Source organism: Palaemon carinicauda, chromosome 19 (assembly GCF_036898095.1).
Source record: "Palaemon carinicauda isolate YSFRI2023 chromosome 19, ASM3689809v2, whole genome shotgun sequence".
In the NCBI taxonomy this organism is placed as follows: domain Eukaryota; kingdom Metazoa; phylum Arthropoda; class Malacostraca; order Decapoda; family Palaemonidae; genus Palaemon; species Palaemon carinicauda.
Window position 1 is genome coordinate 119,720,455 of NC_090743.1, and position 18,340 is coordinate 119,738,794.

Genomic DNA, 18,340 nt, shown 5'->3' on the forward strand with positions numbered 1-18,340 from the left:
TGTAGACTAATTCAATTATAAGTTTCTTTTCTGTTCTGATGTCACAGCAACATAGGTAGAGGTATTGATGCCGTGAACATGGAGATCATCCTTATGGATATTGTTATTTTTATTTAGCTTAAGATGGAAAGGACAGAAAGAATCCATTGGTAGAGTTGAGGGAAGGACTATCCTGAAAATATTTCTGGTACAAATTAGGTTTTATTGCAAGTGTATGTAAACAGCCATGAAAGCCTTAGACAGATGTAGAAGAAATCTAAACAAGCACATATATGTCCGCACATCTGTCATTTAAATACACTAGGACACTATTTTAGCACATGAAACAGATTATTTTAGATGTGCAGAGGTAGTTCTATCATGTGTTAGAGACCCTTCATCCTTCTCCTGTCAGAAAAAAAAAAAGTCTTCCTACCTAACCTAATTACCATCTAATGAGAAACTTTTGTGTTGTCTTTTTATCTTTAAGAAATGATTCCACCTGATTGTGTTAGTTTTATCATCTCACGGAACTCTTATGTAGTTTGCATGTTATTGACGATGGCCCACAGGTGGTACGATGGCGGGGCAGATGAGGGAGAGAATTCCTTCCAGTTGAACGAGGGGAACGATGCAGTGCTCGAAATATCCGCTATGGAGAATTCTTCCTCCGCTCCCATGGAGACGGAGCAGTCATATAAACCCATCCCAGATAATGACCATGCTCCGACCCCTCCTTCGAGTCCGCTCCCTATCGAAAGCCTTGCCAACAACGGTGCTGACTCTGCCCTGAATCCTACTACTACTCCTCCTCCTACTCACAACTCTCAGGCTGATGAGGACAAGTAATTTTGATCCTGATTTCATTTATTAAATGTTCGATATCATTTGCAAGTGCGGGATAGGAACCTTCTTCACCTCCGTTATGCGGCACGGTGCTACTGCCGGTGTTGCTCTTCCTTGGAATATTTTAGGCTGCTTCAGGGGAATGTCCGATTTGGGTTAGGGTACTCTTTAACTTGGTAGACATTTTAAATACCCTCTTACAGATTCTTGCACATAGATCTTCTATATTGGAAATGAACGTTTAAATTTAAAAATTAGCATATTTAGGGGACAAATTTTTTATTTTATTGTTACCCTGATGTCCAATCTCTTTATTAATATGATAAATTAAAGATGTGCAAGTTCTTTATTCACAGAATGCATAAAAAAATTGGTAAATGATTCATGTGAAATTGATGTAAATTTTCACCATTTAGTGATGTGTTGCTTTCATTTACTTGAAATTAGTAGGCACAGATAAATGTCATGTACTCTCCTCCCCCCTAATGTTTAATCACTATCTTCAGACTGCTGTGCCCCTATAGTAGAACAGCTGGCTTTTATTTCAGTTTTAGTGGAGTCAGGGTATTGCTTTGTAGCTCATGTGGAACACATCTGAGGAGGTCTAATTCACTGACCATTCAAAATTCTTTTTGTTAACCACTGTAGACTGTAGTCTCCGTTAAAGTTTTCTAGTTACACCAATGGTTACCCCATGTCTTGTAGGTAGCTTTGAAATGTAGAGTTTGTAGTGTGTGTGTGTGTGTGTGTGTGTGATTGTGCAGGATTTATTCTTGATACTAATGTAACATTTCTTACATAGCTGGTTACCTTCTGCTTGTCAGGAGGATTCTGATCACAATATTCATTCCATGGTGTAGTAACAAATACAGTAGTGCTGAATAGTTAATCAGTAGCTCAGATATGTCATATATCAACATTGTATAAAGCTGCTCTTGGTGTTTCATGCGCTATATAACCATATGGTAAATAACTGCAGTTATTCAGGGCAGAAAATTAGGCTATTACTGAAAACAATGCTCTTTATCATTCAAAACTTGTATTGATAGTTTTAAGTTGCACATAGGTGGTGGGTATTCCATGGTCTTTCTTTTCTACCAACTTATGCCAATAGTTTCAGTAACGTAGTCAACAATCATATTGCTCTTCACCCCATTCCATGATTTGGCTTCATAACAAAGTCATTTTTTTAAAATATTCAAATTATTAAATAAGAAACTCAGAAGGCACTGGAGTTTAATGATGCAACTGAATTGCCATATATACATTGTCTTGAAGCTTCATTATTTAATCATGGGGTTTTCAATTCTAATGCAAAATTATGCTTACAAAAGCTGTAATGATATTAAAGCAGCAATGCTTTCGGGGATTATCAATTCTTTGGTTCTTTTTCTTTGGTGTGAGATCTCTCTTACAAATGCATAGAATATACCTAAGGGGTTGTTGAAAGCTTTCAAGTCCGCATTGCCGGACTTAATTCTAGAAAGGGTTCAAAGCGAACAAAATAGCATAGATACTTATCTGCAATATATTCAAATATTCTCTGATATATTGGGTAATTTTACAAACGTTTGTCTCCTTTAGACGTCCCACAATCTCTGGTCCAATGACTAACAAGAAGGAGGAAATTGGACGTCCTTACGAGGAGATCGAGTTCGAAGACAAGAAGGTCAATGGCACCCTCTCCTCCGCTCGGTCCAACGGGGAGGTCATAGGCACTAAAATTCCTGCTGGTAAGTTGTGATCAGTTTTGTTCCTGTGGAGCTGAGAGAATAAATACCATGTTTTTTAAAGTAAAAGAGGTGCATTGTGCTTATGAGGAATGCATAGTTTGTGCTACTTTTATCGGAGGAAATAGATATTATTCATCAGATTGTTACTTGACAGAAAATTCTGCATGATTTGTCACCCAATACCATTTGAAAAGAATTGAGAAATTGTTGGGTAGCAGTCTAACTTTGAAATGACATTATTTTAAATTTATTATTTAAGCAAAGATTCTACTTAAAGGTGACTAATTTACTTTCATGAGATAAGGGAAATTTTTACTTTTAAAATTTCATTGAATATTAACTATGATACAAAATCTTTATAACTCTGTTGTTCTTTCTGCAAAAGTATGAACCTTTGATATAAAACTGAAAGCTGGGTTTTCGGTTTTGGTAACCCTAGCGGTATTTGACCCACATGTTGCAGTGTTTCCTACTACAAGTTACTCCAGTTCTAAATATAATACTCAAGAAGCTTCTTGTATCCAAAACACAAAACATTATGACTGTACAGTACAACATTTTGACTCCTGAGCTTATTAAAGGAAGTTTACAATCAACATACCCAGCTCTCAGGAAGCGAAATGATTAGAGTACACATCGTTTCATTGCAAAAAATCAAATGTTTTAACACTAGGTACAATAAATCAACATTTGTCGGTATTAACTTATTCTGGCTATTATATAATGTAAACTAGGAATTTTATTTTCGTAGCTTAATATTCTTTGTCTTATTAAGAACGGGCTTTATTTTGTAGCCTCCCTTTTTTTTATTTTCTCAAGTGATCAGACTATGCTAAGAACTGATGCCTTAACATACAAGCTACGCTGATTGAAGTAGCAATGATTTCTGAACTAACTGTGTGTATTTTAATTCTAGAGTGTATTTGAAAATACAGTATAGCACACAACAGCAGTGCAGTCTGAAGTCAACAATGTGTAGTAGTTTTTCCCTGAGTGTTTTTTCTCTTTATTAAGGTTTAAAAACTGTTCCTTGACTATTATTATGCAACTTTGTCACATATTTTAAAATATAAAGTTTAGTCAATTTGTTGGTAAGAATTCATTCACCTTGGATTTAGTTTTCATTATGATTTTCCATTGAATGTTTTTTAAATGCTTTACTATTAATTCAGAGCAGATTTAACAGCTATTTGTTTGTCTTCACATACCGTAAAGATTGCCATAAGAAAGGTAGCAAAGATGTTCAACTCCATGAAAGAAATGAAATAAGCCACTGCTTTTATATATAAAGAGATTAAACCTTTGTTTTGGGATATTTATAAAACCTGTGTTGTGTTTGTATTTTAGAGTAACTTATAAGCTCTTTTCGAAGTCAAATTATATCTGATAATCAGATTGTGTGTGGTGCCTTTTGAGATTTCTCCCTTAAACATGTTTATTCCATTTGTATATGATTTGTAACCTAAGTATATATTTGACTTCTTAAGTACCTAGTAGATTGTAGAAAAGTTTAGAAAATGTATTGATTGTATAGTTATTATTTGTATGGTATTTGTTATTTGCATTTAGACTAGTTGGCGTAATGTGTGGAGTTTTTGTCTGGTAGATACAGTGATTAACTTATGCTCAACAGAAATAATTGTTGATAGAGGGAGAAAGTAGAGGTTATGTCTTCTGACTGAATCCAAAGAGGTTTTCTCGAGATATTAGCATTGACTATTCATGAAGTATTTTTTATTCTGAGCCTGGTGACATAAAGTTGAATTTAAAAAGAAACTGTCTGTTTTAATTTCACAATATTCTACCGAAAGTTTTGACGAGTCTCGGTACTTTTGTAGGGAAGTATAAGTACCTGTATTGGTGTTGCTTGTGGGATTTGATGCTTCCATTTTGTCTACATTCTGGGCTGTTGAGAATTGAGATCTTTTGTTATTGTTGTTTTTAATAGAGGAAGATACAGTATTGTGTGGTAAGAGCAGGTTCGTTATTGTATGTATGGTATGTTAGTCGATAGCAAACTCTAAATCTGTTCAGCAATACTTGATTCTTAAGCAGGACTTGTAAAGGTAAAGGAATTAATTCAGTCCCACATTTTGCCATCATTTCCAAGGAGGAGGATACATTCTGGTACGGTAATCCACCTTCTAGTGCTAATCTCTTTCTCTCTCTCTCTCTCTATCTATCTTTGTATGCATTTACTGATTTTCAATTCTGCAGTTCTGCATTGCTAATGAGTAGACCTCCTTGCATGATCACAGCTGGTGAACCCTTTCTGCTCTTTTCAGAATCAACTGCTTGTCACATTTTAGAAGATTATGGTTTTGGCGAATTATTTTTTGGCACCACTTTTCTTTATATCTCATGTTCAATGCTCTAGTAACTGTAATACATTAGGGTACAGTATCGTATTAAGATGTTGATTAAGTTGACTGATCTTTTTACTTGCCATTAATTGGGGGAAAATAGTCAGCATAAAGTATAGGTTCTGCTTGTCTTCTGTCTGCTTAAGCCTTTACGCCTATCCATTTAATACTGTAACTACAGTCTTTGGTATTAGTCATGGGCAGCTTGCGAGGTAAGTGCTACTTGTCACATGGAAAAATATTCACTTGCCACTTATACATATGACTGAGGGTAACGTATTCATTTTTTTATTAAGTCTGTGATGTATAGAAGTATGATTTTCTAAGTATGTTAATCATACTTTTCATTACAGTACCATTACGTCTGATTTTACACAATTCCATTATTTATATGGCTATGATTTCGAAGGCAAAGTAATCATGTTTTTCATTATAGCTCTTAACTATTATTTTTCTTATTACTAGCTAAGCTACAACCCTGGTTGGAAAAGCATGATGCTATAAGCCCAAGGGCTCCAACAGGGAAAAATAGCTCAGTGAGGAAATTAAACAAGGAAATAAACAAATTACAAGAGAAGTAATAACAATCAAAATAAAATATTTCAAGATCATTAACATTAAATTAGATCTATAGTGTTAATGAAGATTTGACTTATAATTGTCTAATTACTGTTCTCTAAAATACAGTATGTGAAAGTAAGAAGACATATCTTGACTTTTTGCTTTTGTTAATTCAGGTTTGTGCCTCCAATAACATTGAATTTTTGTTTCACCAAGGGCATCACTTTTGAACTTTGTGCGATAGAGACTTTGCATGCCTCCGCTGATGAAGGTCAAAGATCAAATAGGAATTTGCTTCTGATTGTGGCACAGAATTTTGTCCTAAAAAGAAGAATGGCTTTTTTTTCTAGAATACTGTATGTCATTTTTTGCTTCTATTAAAGTAGAATAATCCTCAGTTTATATTTATACTTTTGGTAAAATTGTCAAAATTGTGTATGTATCCATCGAGTCGTAAGACCTGTAGTGTCGACATGACGTCAAAGCAAAAGCACTGTACAGTAATTCCTTGGCTATCACGGCAGTTATTTTCCAAGCCCTTCTCGCGATAACTGAAAAGCTGTGTAGATAAAGAAATCTATGGTATTTTATATCATTATTTTCATATTTTTAAAAAATTTTTCATAATCATTATAGATTTAAGCTTTCATAAGTCCTAAAATTAATATTTAAAAAAAAAAAAACATTAAAATAGGAAAAATCTAAAATTTATCTGCTCTTAAAGACCTGCGATAAAAATATGAATCTGCCTTATAGATTTACATATTTATATATAGATATACAGTATATTTATGAATCCACACTTTACTGAAGGAGCAATAGATTAACTGCAATATGGTAAGGGATTACTGTACTATGATTGTAAGACTATTACACAGTTTACCTCAAGGTAAGATGGGTGATTTGTTCATCGTAAACTGATTATTTTTATCATTAGTATTTCTAGACTTCTACCACATTGAAATAGATTTAAGAAATGCTCTCTTGTATATTTTGAAATTTTTTATTTTATCTTTGATATTTTAATGCCTGTTTGTTTGTGCACAAGATACGTGTTTAGAAATTTATTTGGATGATATAAATGATCAGTGATTATGATATCTTTTTCTCCTTCAAACTGTCTTTTTTTAGAGGGGTTCTGCTTGAAATATCCTGTAGTACAGTACCATAATGTTCTTACTGTATCGAGAATTTATTTTTTTCATTTATATCATTGTACCCTAAAAGGATGGTTAGTCAATATTGACAGTGTTCAGTGTCTTCCTAGTTTTTGTTTCTCCAAATTATATATTTACGCAGTGTTTAGTTTGGTTTAGTTTCAAAAGACGGCTATTCAGGTCATCTAAGTTTTTTTATACTTTAACCCAGCGATGCTTTTATATCAAAGTACTTTTCAGCGTTAAGAAAGTACAACAGATGGTAGGTACAGTATCTTCAAAGCATGAGGTAATGAGATTACTGTAGTGGAATGGGGTAAAGATATCTTTTTGTTTATTTAGTTGGTAGTCTCTGCAAGGGTGCAGAAATAGGGAATGTCTTGAATAGTGTAATTATTGGTATCCATTTCTGGTTTATGAGGCTGTCTTTTTGCCGTTTAATACCAGAATACTCTTAAAACATTAGTTTGTATTGTTGCCTGATGAATGCTGAGGAGTGGGCTTAAGATTTATGAGTTGAAGGATTGTTTTTATGGTTAACATCTTCTGACAGCGTGCAATATTATAAATATATAAACTAACATGCTTGCTGTGATAAACCATTTAAACTTGCTTATGCAGCATTTTTAATTTTATTTGTAAATTTCATTTTGATAAATATTTTGGCTATGTATATAAATATTTTATATATTGAAACTTTTCCTTACTTTTGAGAATGCTTGCAAATGGGTGCAAAGTTATCCAGATAATAGGAGTTGATATAATAATGCAAATACTGTGGAGTAAATTCAGTATTTTTTATTCAAAGTAATTTTTTTTTTCCCAAAAATAACACTGAATATTTTTCGGAAAATATACTCGATATTTTTACATTAGCATCGATTCTGGATAACTCTGCTATCACCTACATATTTGGCTGGTGATCTGCTTGGCATAGGTAACATATATAACAGTAGACCAATTAGAAAGAAGGCGTGGTTATATGCCTGGTTTAAGATATTTTGCTCAATTTTATTCTCATTTTAAGTTCTATATTATTGTTTTTAAAGAACATACAGTGTTTTGAGTACAGCATATTTATTTCCTATTAGAGTATGTGAGTTGTTGAACTAAATTGTGGACATTCCATTTTGTTTTAAGGGACTCAAGAATTTATACTACACAGTGGAAAAATATCAAGTTGTGGATACTAAGCTAGATATCTCACAAACTTTTTATTAAGTCCTTGAGATAGCTGGATTTCTTTCTAATCAAATACATTACTGTACAGTACTATGAAAAATATCCTGTGCACCTCCCGGGGTGCACTCCATGCATTACTTACAGTGTTAGCAGCATCCGTTCAGCCTCTAGCCGTGTATGCTCACTTTTTAGTCTTCCACTTTACCTCCATTCCCATTGTCCAAATTCTTAACTTTTTCTTTATATTATAACTTTAGGACCTTGTTGCATACCAACAATGAATAACCACTCTATCCTTTGCACTGGACTATGGACCAAATTCATAGAAATGATATACTCTAGCTGGGAAAGATTATGATCATATTTTTCCCACAATATACTGAGCTATTGTTAGAGACTTTTCCTCTATGAATAAGCACTTGTCTGTAACCTCTGAACTTGATACCCCTATCATCTTTCTCTGCCTTGTTGCAAAGAGCAGGCTTAATGACCACCCAAAGTCAGGTATTAAGTTTTTTCTTCCTCAACACCTTCCAAAACTACCATAGTTTATTTTTGTTGAAGTTGTAACAATGCACAGACATCTTTTTGTAATTTTACTCTTCCAAAATGAATCTGTGTAGCAACCCCAGAGGAAAGGGTGTTCAGAAAATTGTTGGTCACCATACATGACGAGTTGAATATGCTAAGAGTAAACATTTTTGTCTTGCTGTCGGGTATGTAGATGAATGGAACTATTATTATTATTTTTATTATTACTATCCAAGCTACAACCCTAATTGGAAAAGCAAGATGCTATAAGCCCAGGGGCTCCAATAGGGAAAAATAGCCCAGTGAGGAAAGGAAATAAGGAAATAAATAACTGAAGAGAACAAATTAATAATAAATCATTCTAAAAAAAGTAATGTCAAAAGAGATATGTCATATATAAACTATTAACAACGTCAAAAACAAATATGTCATATATAAACTATAAAAAGACTCATGTCCGCCTGGTCAACAAAAAAGCACTTGCTCCCACTTTGAACTTTTGAAGTTCTATTGATTCAACAACCCGATTAGGAAGATCATTCCATAACTTGGTAACAGCTGGAATAAAACTTCTAGAATACTGCGTAGTATTGAGTCTTATGATGGAGAAGGCCTGGCTGCTTATTTCTGCACTGTTTTGAAACATCCAAGAGATGGTAAATTAAACTTGCTCATGTTGTTAGAGGTTTGCCTTTGACATATTTACTCAAAGGATTTATCTAGTTTTAGTAAAGCACAAAATGTTCGTTAAAGTACCAACAAGAAGTTACAACTTACAAGTCCCCATGATCTCCATGAATGTAATGAGAAATTAAATCATGCTGTACTCATAATACATATACTCGTATCTTCAATTTCCATAGTTTTATTGCCACTGCAGACTGATCATACTGATTGAAAATGCAAAACTTATGACAAGCACCTGATCAGCCACTTAACCAAGAAGCTTTTAAAATATTTAAGACATTTTTATAATGCATTGTGTTTGCTTTACTTTCATTTTATACAGTTACCCAATTATAAATGATACTAACAAAATAAAAGCTTTATTTTTTTTTTACTAGAAAGCTCATGAGCAAAACAAAAGTTTTTCCTTTTGCCTCATTTACTGTAGTTTTTGTAGTTGTCTGTTTTTCGTTTTGCTTTTGTAAGTAATATCCCTCATTCATGCATACGACCAAAGGTTCCATATTATGTTGTATCTTTGTTGTATAGGATGAATTTTACCTTACTCAAGTCTTGGGTTATATTTTCTAAGCAAACTATATGAATTTTTCAATGACGGCCAATAAGACAAAATGACAGAATCCTTGGTTAATGTCAATTTGCTCTAGTGTGTGTTAATTTCATAATGAAAAAAATAAGTAAATTTTATACATTCTATTTTATGTTTAAATACCTTAGTTTCTTATGATGAAAATGGTCTGAACATGACTATTTATCAAGATAAAAATTCTAGACCACAAGAAAGAGGAATTACAGAAATCTGTAGTCACATTTTGTTATGATTAAGATGATAAAGTTTTATGAACAATGTTATATTATTCTGAAGGTTTTCTTTTTGCAGAATTATCAACTTTGAACTACCTCTTTTAAAGTAAAGTTAAACAGGTCTAGGCAGTGTGTTCTCAAGGATTAAGATATATCTCAGTATAGAATACTGAGCTATATACCTGTAAATACAGGAACAAAGTGTCCATGTTTTAATGAATACATTTTGTATAACGATGATCAAGAACCTTTGCATTAGTTTCAAATCAGTTGAGTAAAATGTTTATCGTAATGTAAAACGAAGCCATAAATATTCCCTCGGGAATTAATGCATAAAGACTTGATGTTGATAACTCATAAGTGACAATGAATGGTGAATGGTTCACTCTGAAATTCTAGTCTAATTTTATATGTTGGTGACATATAGTTGAATTCCGTCTACATTAACCAGGGCAATCCCTAGATGCATGACCTTCTCAAGAGAGAAAAGTTCACTGGGTCTTTACAAAGTTTGTTTTCATCCTGAGGGTTGAACTCTTGTCATGTATCATGAGCTTTTAATGTCTTTTAATATGCAACTTAACATACTAATTAATGGTGGAATGTGCCAGGCACGGGGGTGAGTAGACAAGGACAAGGGAATGAAAACCTTGAAACTAGCGAGGTTGCAAATGCTTCTGGCAATCTCGAGCTTGTCGATTCTCCCCCTGGCGACCAAGACCCTGGCACTATGGCACCCTCTGTCTCCCCAGCTGCTGAGTCAGCGCTCAGTAATGGTCCATCCTTCACATCTCCTTTGGCTGATCTCGACAAAAAGGTGGAGGAGATTTATGACATCCCTGTGGGTAAGTGCAGACAACTGGGGGCGAAACAGTCATTGGCCAAAAAAATGGTGTTGATCGGATGGAACCGCCAGTGTTTTCTCTTTATATGTTTTTGATAAGTTTTACACTACTAGTTCTTCTTCTGTTTCTTTCTGTTGCTCACATTTGGTGGTAGTATCAGACACTAGGAGCCAGATGAGGGTCACTGCTTGCTTGTAGTTGAAGGTTGTTGTTGATATTCTATTCGCTTTCATCTTAGACAATGACTGGTGCTTGGTAGGGTTGGGTATGATGTAGAGCTTTGGTTTGACAGAAATGTTACTCTGATTTTCTCTCATTAGTGGATAGATGTCTTTCATTAATTGTATAGTTGCATCTATTAATGTGCAAGTATGGTATGCCTTGGGATCCACGGCACTTTCTGTAATTGCTCGTAATATTTTTGTTTCTCAGATACTAATGTTAACAAACACTAATAATGAAGGCATGTCTGAAGAAGAATGATGTTTGTTAAAGGACCATAGCCTGTTTTGTTGTTTGTAATGTACTGTAGTTAGTAGCAATTGCCGTATAATTTTATTTTGAATCCATTTTCATTTTGAAATATTATTTAAGATTTTTTTAAGATAAGACCCATTAAAATAATGACTATAATATGTAATGTTGATATTAATTATTTCCAATTACTATTGAATTAACTGATATACAGTATATATGATTCATAAAATACAGGTATCTAATAAACAAAAGACAAAAATCTGAGGGTGACCGCATGCCACAATATTTTTTAAAGTTGCGGAAAAGAATAAATATATTTTTTAATGGTAAGTGTCTATTTGTGAAAGAAAGGTTATGAGAATTTATTAAATAACAACTGATGTAGTTAACATCTAAGAATTACAATACAGTACGGTACTTTAGTTCTTTACAAGAAATAACCAATGTGTCAAGACAGGTGGCTCAATTTCGTATAAATGATAAAAAACTTTCAGAAATCTTTGGGTGGTATTGTCTAATACTGTATTCTAACTTTATTCATATGCAGTATTTTACTCTCTTTAAGACATTGAATACCAGCAACTTATTCTTATAGTGTTTAAGATTTTCTTTACAATATTCATCTCTTAATTTTTCTTGGAGCAGAATTGTTAGGTGGACCAAAAAATTCTTATACTATAATCAAGACTTATGCCATACTCACTCTTTGGGAAGATATTTTTGCACATGTATAATTTTGTTAGTCTATTGCACAGTAGCAAACATTCTTTAGTTCTAACTTTTTCAGTTTGGGTTATTGGTGATTAAGAAATCTGTTAGGTTTTTGGAAAAATGAAGACCACTATGAAAGATTATACAGTATACAAAATTCATCCTCTTGTAATTTAGGTATCACTTGTAGAAGCAGAAGCTACAGGATAGGTTACAGTACTGTATATTGCACTGTAGTTTATCACACAGCAGATACCATTAGATAAAGCAATGTCATAAAGTTGTTAAATTAGTAATTGTTCATCCATCCAAAGTAGCTTAGATTTAAACTGTTGAGCTGTAAAACACTAAAAAAACAGAAATTTTGATGCAATGCCAGGTGCAAGAACAAAGGCTACTTTTAAGCCTTATGTACATAAACTAGATAATTATTTTGTACAATTTAAACTGCCTTTGCAGGTGTATGTAGTTTATTTGAGAGTGACATAATATTGCCTGCATAGTTTCTCCTTGGAATATTTTGTAAAACTCATATGATGGTTCAAGATTCATCATGAATAATCATCTGACAGTTATGCATTTCATTGGATGACTGAAATAGTAATCTTGCCATCTACACCAGCGAACGAATTAATATTTTCCTGCCAGAATGTCATTTGTGTATTGGCTTAGGCTGAACCTACACTAATGTGTTCTTTTCGCCTTCGCAGTTTGATGTTCACCCCCATGTTCTTTCCCTTTTCTAAATGTTTTGTTACGGCTGTACTTCACTTATATTCCCTCAGACAATATTTACTACTAATCACCTCCTCCTTCATTGTCTGTAAATTTTATTTAAGATGGAGGAATACAGAATGGTACGTTGACAGGTGCGACCACAGAAGGACTCCCACAAGGTGTGCTATACCGTGTGCGTGCAACCTACAAGTACACACGTGAGGACGTGGATGAAATCGGCTTCGAAGTCGGCGACATCATACAAGTGGTCGAATATGATGATCCGGAAGAACAGGTTTGTGATTTTTGCTCCGTACTCATTTGTTTTCATTGAACTTGGAAAATGGATTTTCTGACACTAGTATCATCTACTGTACTCTTAATTATGTAAAACTCCTGAAAGGAATTATCACAATCATTGATATTCTTGATGATGAGAAATACATTCTGTGGGTATTTGCGTGCAGTTGTCAAGATCTAAGTGAACTTGTAAAATGTTATGTAGTGGTTGCAATGACAGATTATCACCTAAAGGCTAAGAGATGTTTCATGCAAGCCACAAGCATTTTAATGTGATTGCAGAACAGTAATTGGTAATTCTGGATATTGTATTTATGGTAGACTTTTCCAATCAATATGTAGTATTGGTATCTCATTAATGCTTCAAATCAAAGAACTGTTAAAAGGTTCATGTTTACCTGAAACACTATTTACCATTACTATGAATAAGGACTACAACATTATTATGAGAATGTAGAATCTGTTTTATTCATAACGAAACAATTTTTGTGCCCTCTGTTCCCTGGATGATAGGTAAAACTTTCATGCGTGAGTTGTAGTGTTTATTCACTGTGTTCAAAGACTCGGGTGTACTAAGTTAAAAAGGGATTAAGAGAGTTTCAGAATATTTAATTATTGCGGTGATTCATCATAAAAAATATTTTTTTAGAGGGTCACTGTTTCTCCTAGAAATCTCATTATGGGTTTGAGATTGTTAAAAAAAATACATCTTAAAGGATTCCTATTTATCAAGGGATAAGGGATATTAAAACTATTAAATTTATAGTAATTGATTTTATAATCTCGCAAGGTTTGAGGAAAATCTCAATCACTGTAGTTTTGTAAATAGATATTTCCATCCATAGGTTTAATTAATTACAAAAGTTGTTGCTTCTTTAGGTTATACTCTCCAAGATTAGGCAATTAAATTGGCCAGTTTCTTTGCAAAATATACCGATTCTTATCAGTTACAGTAGAGTACTTCCCACATTACAATATTCGTACTTTTATCCCATATTAGTTTTTCGAAATGGAAATTCAAACTTATCTAATTAATGCTGTTTCCCCCGCCCCACAGGAGGAGGGCTGGCTTTGCGGAATCAAAGAAAGCAGCGGCGAAAAGGGACTCTTCCCCGCCAACTTCACCCGGCCTCTCTAAGCTTCCACTGTTCTCCCTCAAGTACTTATAGAAACACTTGGAGAATCCTACATGCAGGATGGAATGCAACGCCTGATCATCGATTGATTCATCAAATGAAATAGTTGTTGCAAAGTTTACAAGAGCATCGGCAGTGGTTGTTTTGAATCTTTAAATTTATCTGACATGATGAGTATTTGGAGTACTGTATGTTGATGACATTTTGATTATTTAGATATTTGGACGTTGATGTATACAGTACTGTACTTGAATTAATCTATAACAAACCAATCTGTCATGAATCATGTATTACCTGTATTAATACACAAAGAGCTATTTCATCCACAATCATAGCAATAGCTAGTTATTTTGATACAATTTACACTCAAAAGATTTTGTACTTCACTATGGTAATCTAGAAAACTGAATAAATTCTGCTTAGTTTTTCCTACTCAGACAAACAAGAATACTTTTCAATGGAAGTACATATTGCAGAGAAAAGCTATTTATATATATAATACCTTTGTTGTGAAAACCCAACTTTGTGTTTTGACCTTCCTCTGTCTTTTGTAATCGTTTTTTTTTATCATGAATGAAAAGCAGTTCCCTCATTCTCACATATTTAGGGATTTTTCTATACTGAATTAATGCAGCTATTTCTCTAGGAGAGAAGAGGTATCATATGTGACTGTATTTATTGATTTGTGTAGATAAGATATTGTTGTGTTTGTAAATGTTTATTTGATCTGGTTCCTGACAAGAGAAAATTTTTCCTCATACTCTGTCTTAAAATGCAAGGAAGTTCAAGGATTTGATCCAGTACTAAGGGCGTACTTGAAGTCTAGGTACCAAGGGGAGTTGGCATGCGCAAATTCTTTCAGTAGCCAGATTAACTTGCATAATGTTCCTTGATTGCAAGATGTTTGACTGTGGACTTTGTCTTAAGAGTACAGTTTAGAGTTGACTCGGGAGGAACTGACGAGTCGTCTTGCATGGCGAGAGTAGGAAACGGCCATATTTTGCCTTAGGGAAGAATACACCCGTGCTAGAACATCTGTCATAAAATGGAGTGAAGTTGTTTCTTTTTCACAAGGAACTTGACTTACGAAGGCATGCAGTCATTTTAATTTTGATGGGAGGTTCTTGATAATCTTGAACTATTTTAACCATTTTTTTTTTTATTCTCACTCACCACAAGTAATTGTATGCATGTCTTAATGAAATTTTCCCATTTTAGAGATGATATAACAGTGTTTTAACTAGTCTTCCCCTTCTTTATCTTTCGTCCTTATTGTAGGCTCAAGACCAGTTAAGTATATAAAGTGAAATCTTTCCCGTATGCTTGGCTGCAACGTCGGATCATAATAAGAGATGTGTAAATAATCACACTGATATTAGCCTGTGTATATAGTTCTCAATTGTAAATAACAGTGAGTTTCAGTTGAAGTGAAATGTAAAGACGGAGTCTCTTTGGAGTTATTTACGTGTATATAATAAGGTCCTGTACTAAAGATCTGAATATATTTAGAATCTGTTAAGTCTATAGGCTGCTAACCATCGCCATTCACATTTTGCTCTGTACCAGTTAGCTGTCTGATGAACTATTGTCGGTGAGAAATTGTTCCCTTGTTGGACAGTTGTGCCATGAATCCTTTTGAGGTACTTAATTAGTTACTAATATATGTATGTAGTATGTGTTATTCCTAATTATGTTATTGCTCACACCTTTGATTAAATATGTATGCTTTGTTTAACCTCTGTACTCTTCCTTACATTCATTACCCTATTGATGCTTGTTGTTGTACATGAAACAAAACCATAATGCAAAAAGAAGGTGCCTTTTTACCTAGAGCGGAGAGTGTGCCTTAGCGTCATTGGACAGGTGGGAATATTTGGATGCTTCTTGGAATAAAAGGTTTGCCCATCTGAAGATCTTGGAAATCATCACATTTCATTACACCAAGTTATTTTATGAAGACTGAACTATGTCAGAAAGTAGTTTGTTCTTATTTAATGCATTAATTTCAGTTTAAAATGGGGTATTTTTATTGACCCTGTAAACATTTAAGCTTTGTTTAGTATCAGTATTCACTAGGGTACCACATACTGTAAATTGTAATATTGTTGGTAAGTAGCCATCAGAGATTTTTAAGCGAAACTGATATAGTGAGTTTGCTTTACTACAACAAATGGTATCCATGCATGTGTAACCTGTGTATTTACAATGTGCCTTGATATAAAAAAGCCAACTTTGTAGAATAAAATGCAACATTGTCATTAATTGTCAGTTTCTAGGTTATCTTGAAATAATAAAGCAGACGTAGGCATTTAACCAGTATCTTTTTTTTTCTTTTTTAAGGCAAAACTAAAGTCCAGCTGCTGTTAAAAGTGAGCTTGGGACCATGTCAAGCAGAGACCTGCGAGTCTCATTTAAACGTTCCTCGCTTATGTTTCTCATCTTCTCAGACTGAGGACTTGAAAATAAGCTGGAACATCTGTATTAACATCAAAGCTAATAAACAGATCCAGAGGTGATCATCGTTGTTTTCAATAACCTCACATGAGAAAGACGACCATGTCCCGCCCAAGATGTTTAAGAGGCTCCGCCCACAAACGTCATGATTAGCTGTCCCTCAGGTTGGTTTGTGCGCTGTCGTGGCGGCTCACTTCGCTTGCAAATACTGTACTGTAAACATTCTCATTGTTTCCCTGTATGTGCTGTGCAGGCCAGCCATGTGGGTCTCTATTTAAGGTATAGTATAATAATTACCCATAAACCTTTGTTATTATTGTTGTTGTTTACATGAATCATCTGTGAGAAGGTGGCAGCCAATCAGGATGCTTGTGGGGAGAGCATGTTAAATATTTTGGGTTGGCCCAAGTTGCTTCCAGCAAGAGGCCTGTCGTTAATGTTAACAATTTTATGCCAGCTCCTCCCTTTATGGGGCTGAATGTGAAGTGAGTTCTTTCTACTATCCTCTGCCCTGTGCCCTTTCTTTTTGCATTCCCACCCAGCACAGGTCTTCATCTATGCTGTATATTGTATGTCCTTTTCCACAACTTTCTTGTCTTTTTCAATAGCCTCTGAATTGCTATTTCTGCAGACTAAATCTCAGAGTCAGTTTGTTTTCAATCAGTCAGACACAAATCTCAGGGACTGACCTTCCTCTTGCAATCAATCCATGAATCATAAGTAATCAGCAGTCTTGCATGTTTCAGATCTATGTTTTCTCTGTCAGTGTCCATGTTGATGCTGCAAAGAGAACTAATTCATAGGCACACTGTTGCTGACCTTTTTACAAATTCTGATCAAATCTGGCTTCAGAATTGTGTATGTTGCAAAGTTAACAGAGATCTTGAGCCTATTCAAAAGCTTACCCTCCTCCCACCGATGCATGGATCATCCCGTTCCCTCTCATACTGTGAATATCTTGTGACAACATCTGTTGTTCCTCAAGCATCATTGCAATCCCTAAGCACCTCTTCCACTGTACTCACACAGCCAAAATCCCAACTTTTTTTTTTTTTTTTTTTCCTTTGGCTTCCATAAGCTTGGATTTGTTTTCAATCATTTTCTATCCAATTTTCTAAGTAGGTCATAGTTTGGCAAAGGTACCACCATAGATAATTCAGCTAAAGACAACTCTACTTCAGAATGGAATTATCCACAAAAATAATAATGAGGATGAATAAGTACCAAGACTAGAAGTGGAGGGAAAATGTGAGTAAGTATAGCTCTAGAAACAATGGCAGTATCATGACTCATGGAAATTTTATGAACAGGATAAGGAAGGTGACAAGATCCCATTTGAATTAATTATGCCTTATCCATCTATGGAAAACTTTTGTATGAATCAGCATTTGTTCATTTTCATTCTAAAGCTATTTCTCATTCTTATTACTAAAGCTTTTCATCCTTGATCTCTGCACTATAGCTGCACCTCACTATCCTTAAAACCTAAATGGTGATACAGTCAAAGGGTTGTAAAATAATGTTGTCGAACAAGATGAAGACACTGTTTGTTACCATGATGGCATACAGCCCCTATTGCCACCTCGGCACTAACTGGGTTACCTTGCCTTCTTGCATAAATTATATATAAAAACATATTCAGCATCAGCATTGTTAGAAAAGGATTTAACCAGATCACATCATCTTTGTTATGAAATACTGTAGTTAAACATGATTGTTGAGTTGCATTTCTAAACACTGAAACTGCTGCTCCTAAGGAAGTTAAAGAAACTGGACCTTTCATAGAAAGGATAAAGCAAGTGCCAATTTAACGACCACAATAACGATTAATCACATTTTCTCACTGCCATACCCCTC

The 18,340-nt window shown here is 34.3% G+C and overlaps 1 protein-coding gene across 1 annotated transcript in view; it reads left to right on the top strand.

The window, feature by feature from the left end:
* LOC137659285 (myc box-dependent-interacting protein 1-like) overlaps nt 1–16,546 on the top strand; it is a 104,748-nt gene extending 88,202 nt beyond the window's left edge. The window contains 5 exon segments of the mRNA XM_068394312.1: nt 552–824; nt 2,410–2,558; nt 10,455–10,688; nt 12,716–12,888; nt 13,951–16,546. Of these exon segments, the coding sequence (XP_068250413.1) occupies nt 552–824; nt 2,410–2,558; nt 10,455–10,688; nt 12,716–12,888; nt 13,951–14,031 (910 nt within the window). The 3' untranslated portion in view covers nt 14,032–16,546.
* The last annotated feature ends 1,794 nt before the right edge of the window (nt 16,547–18,340 follow it).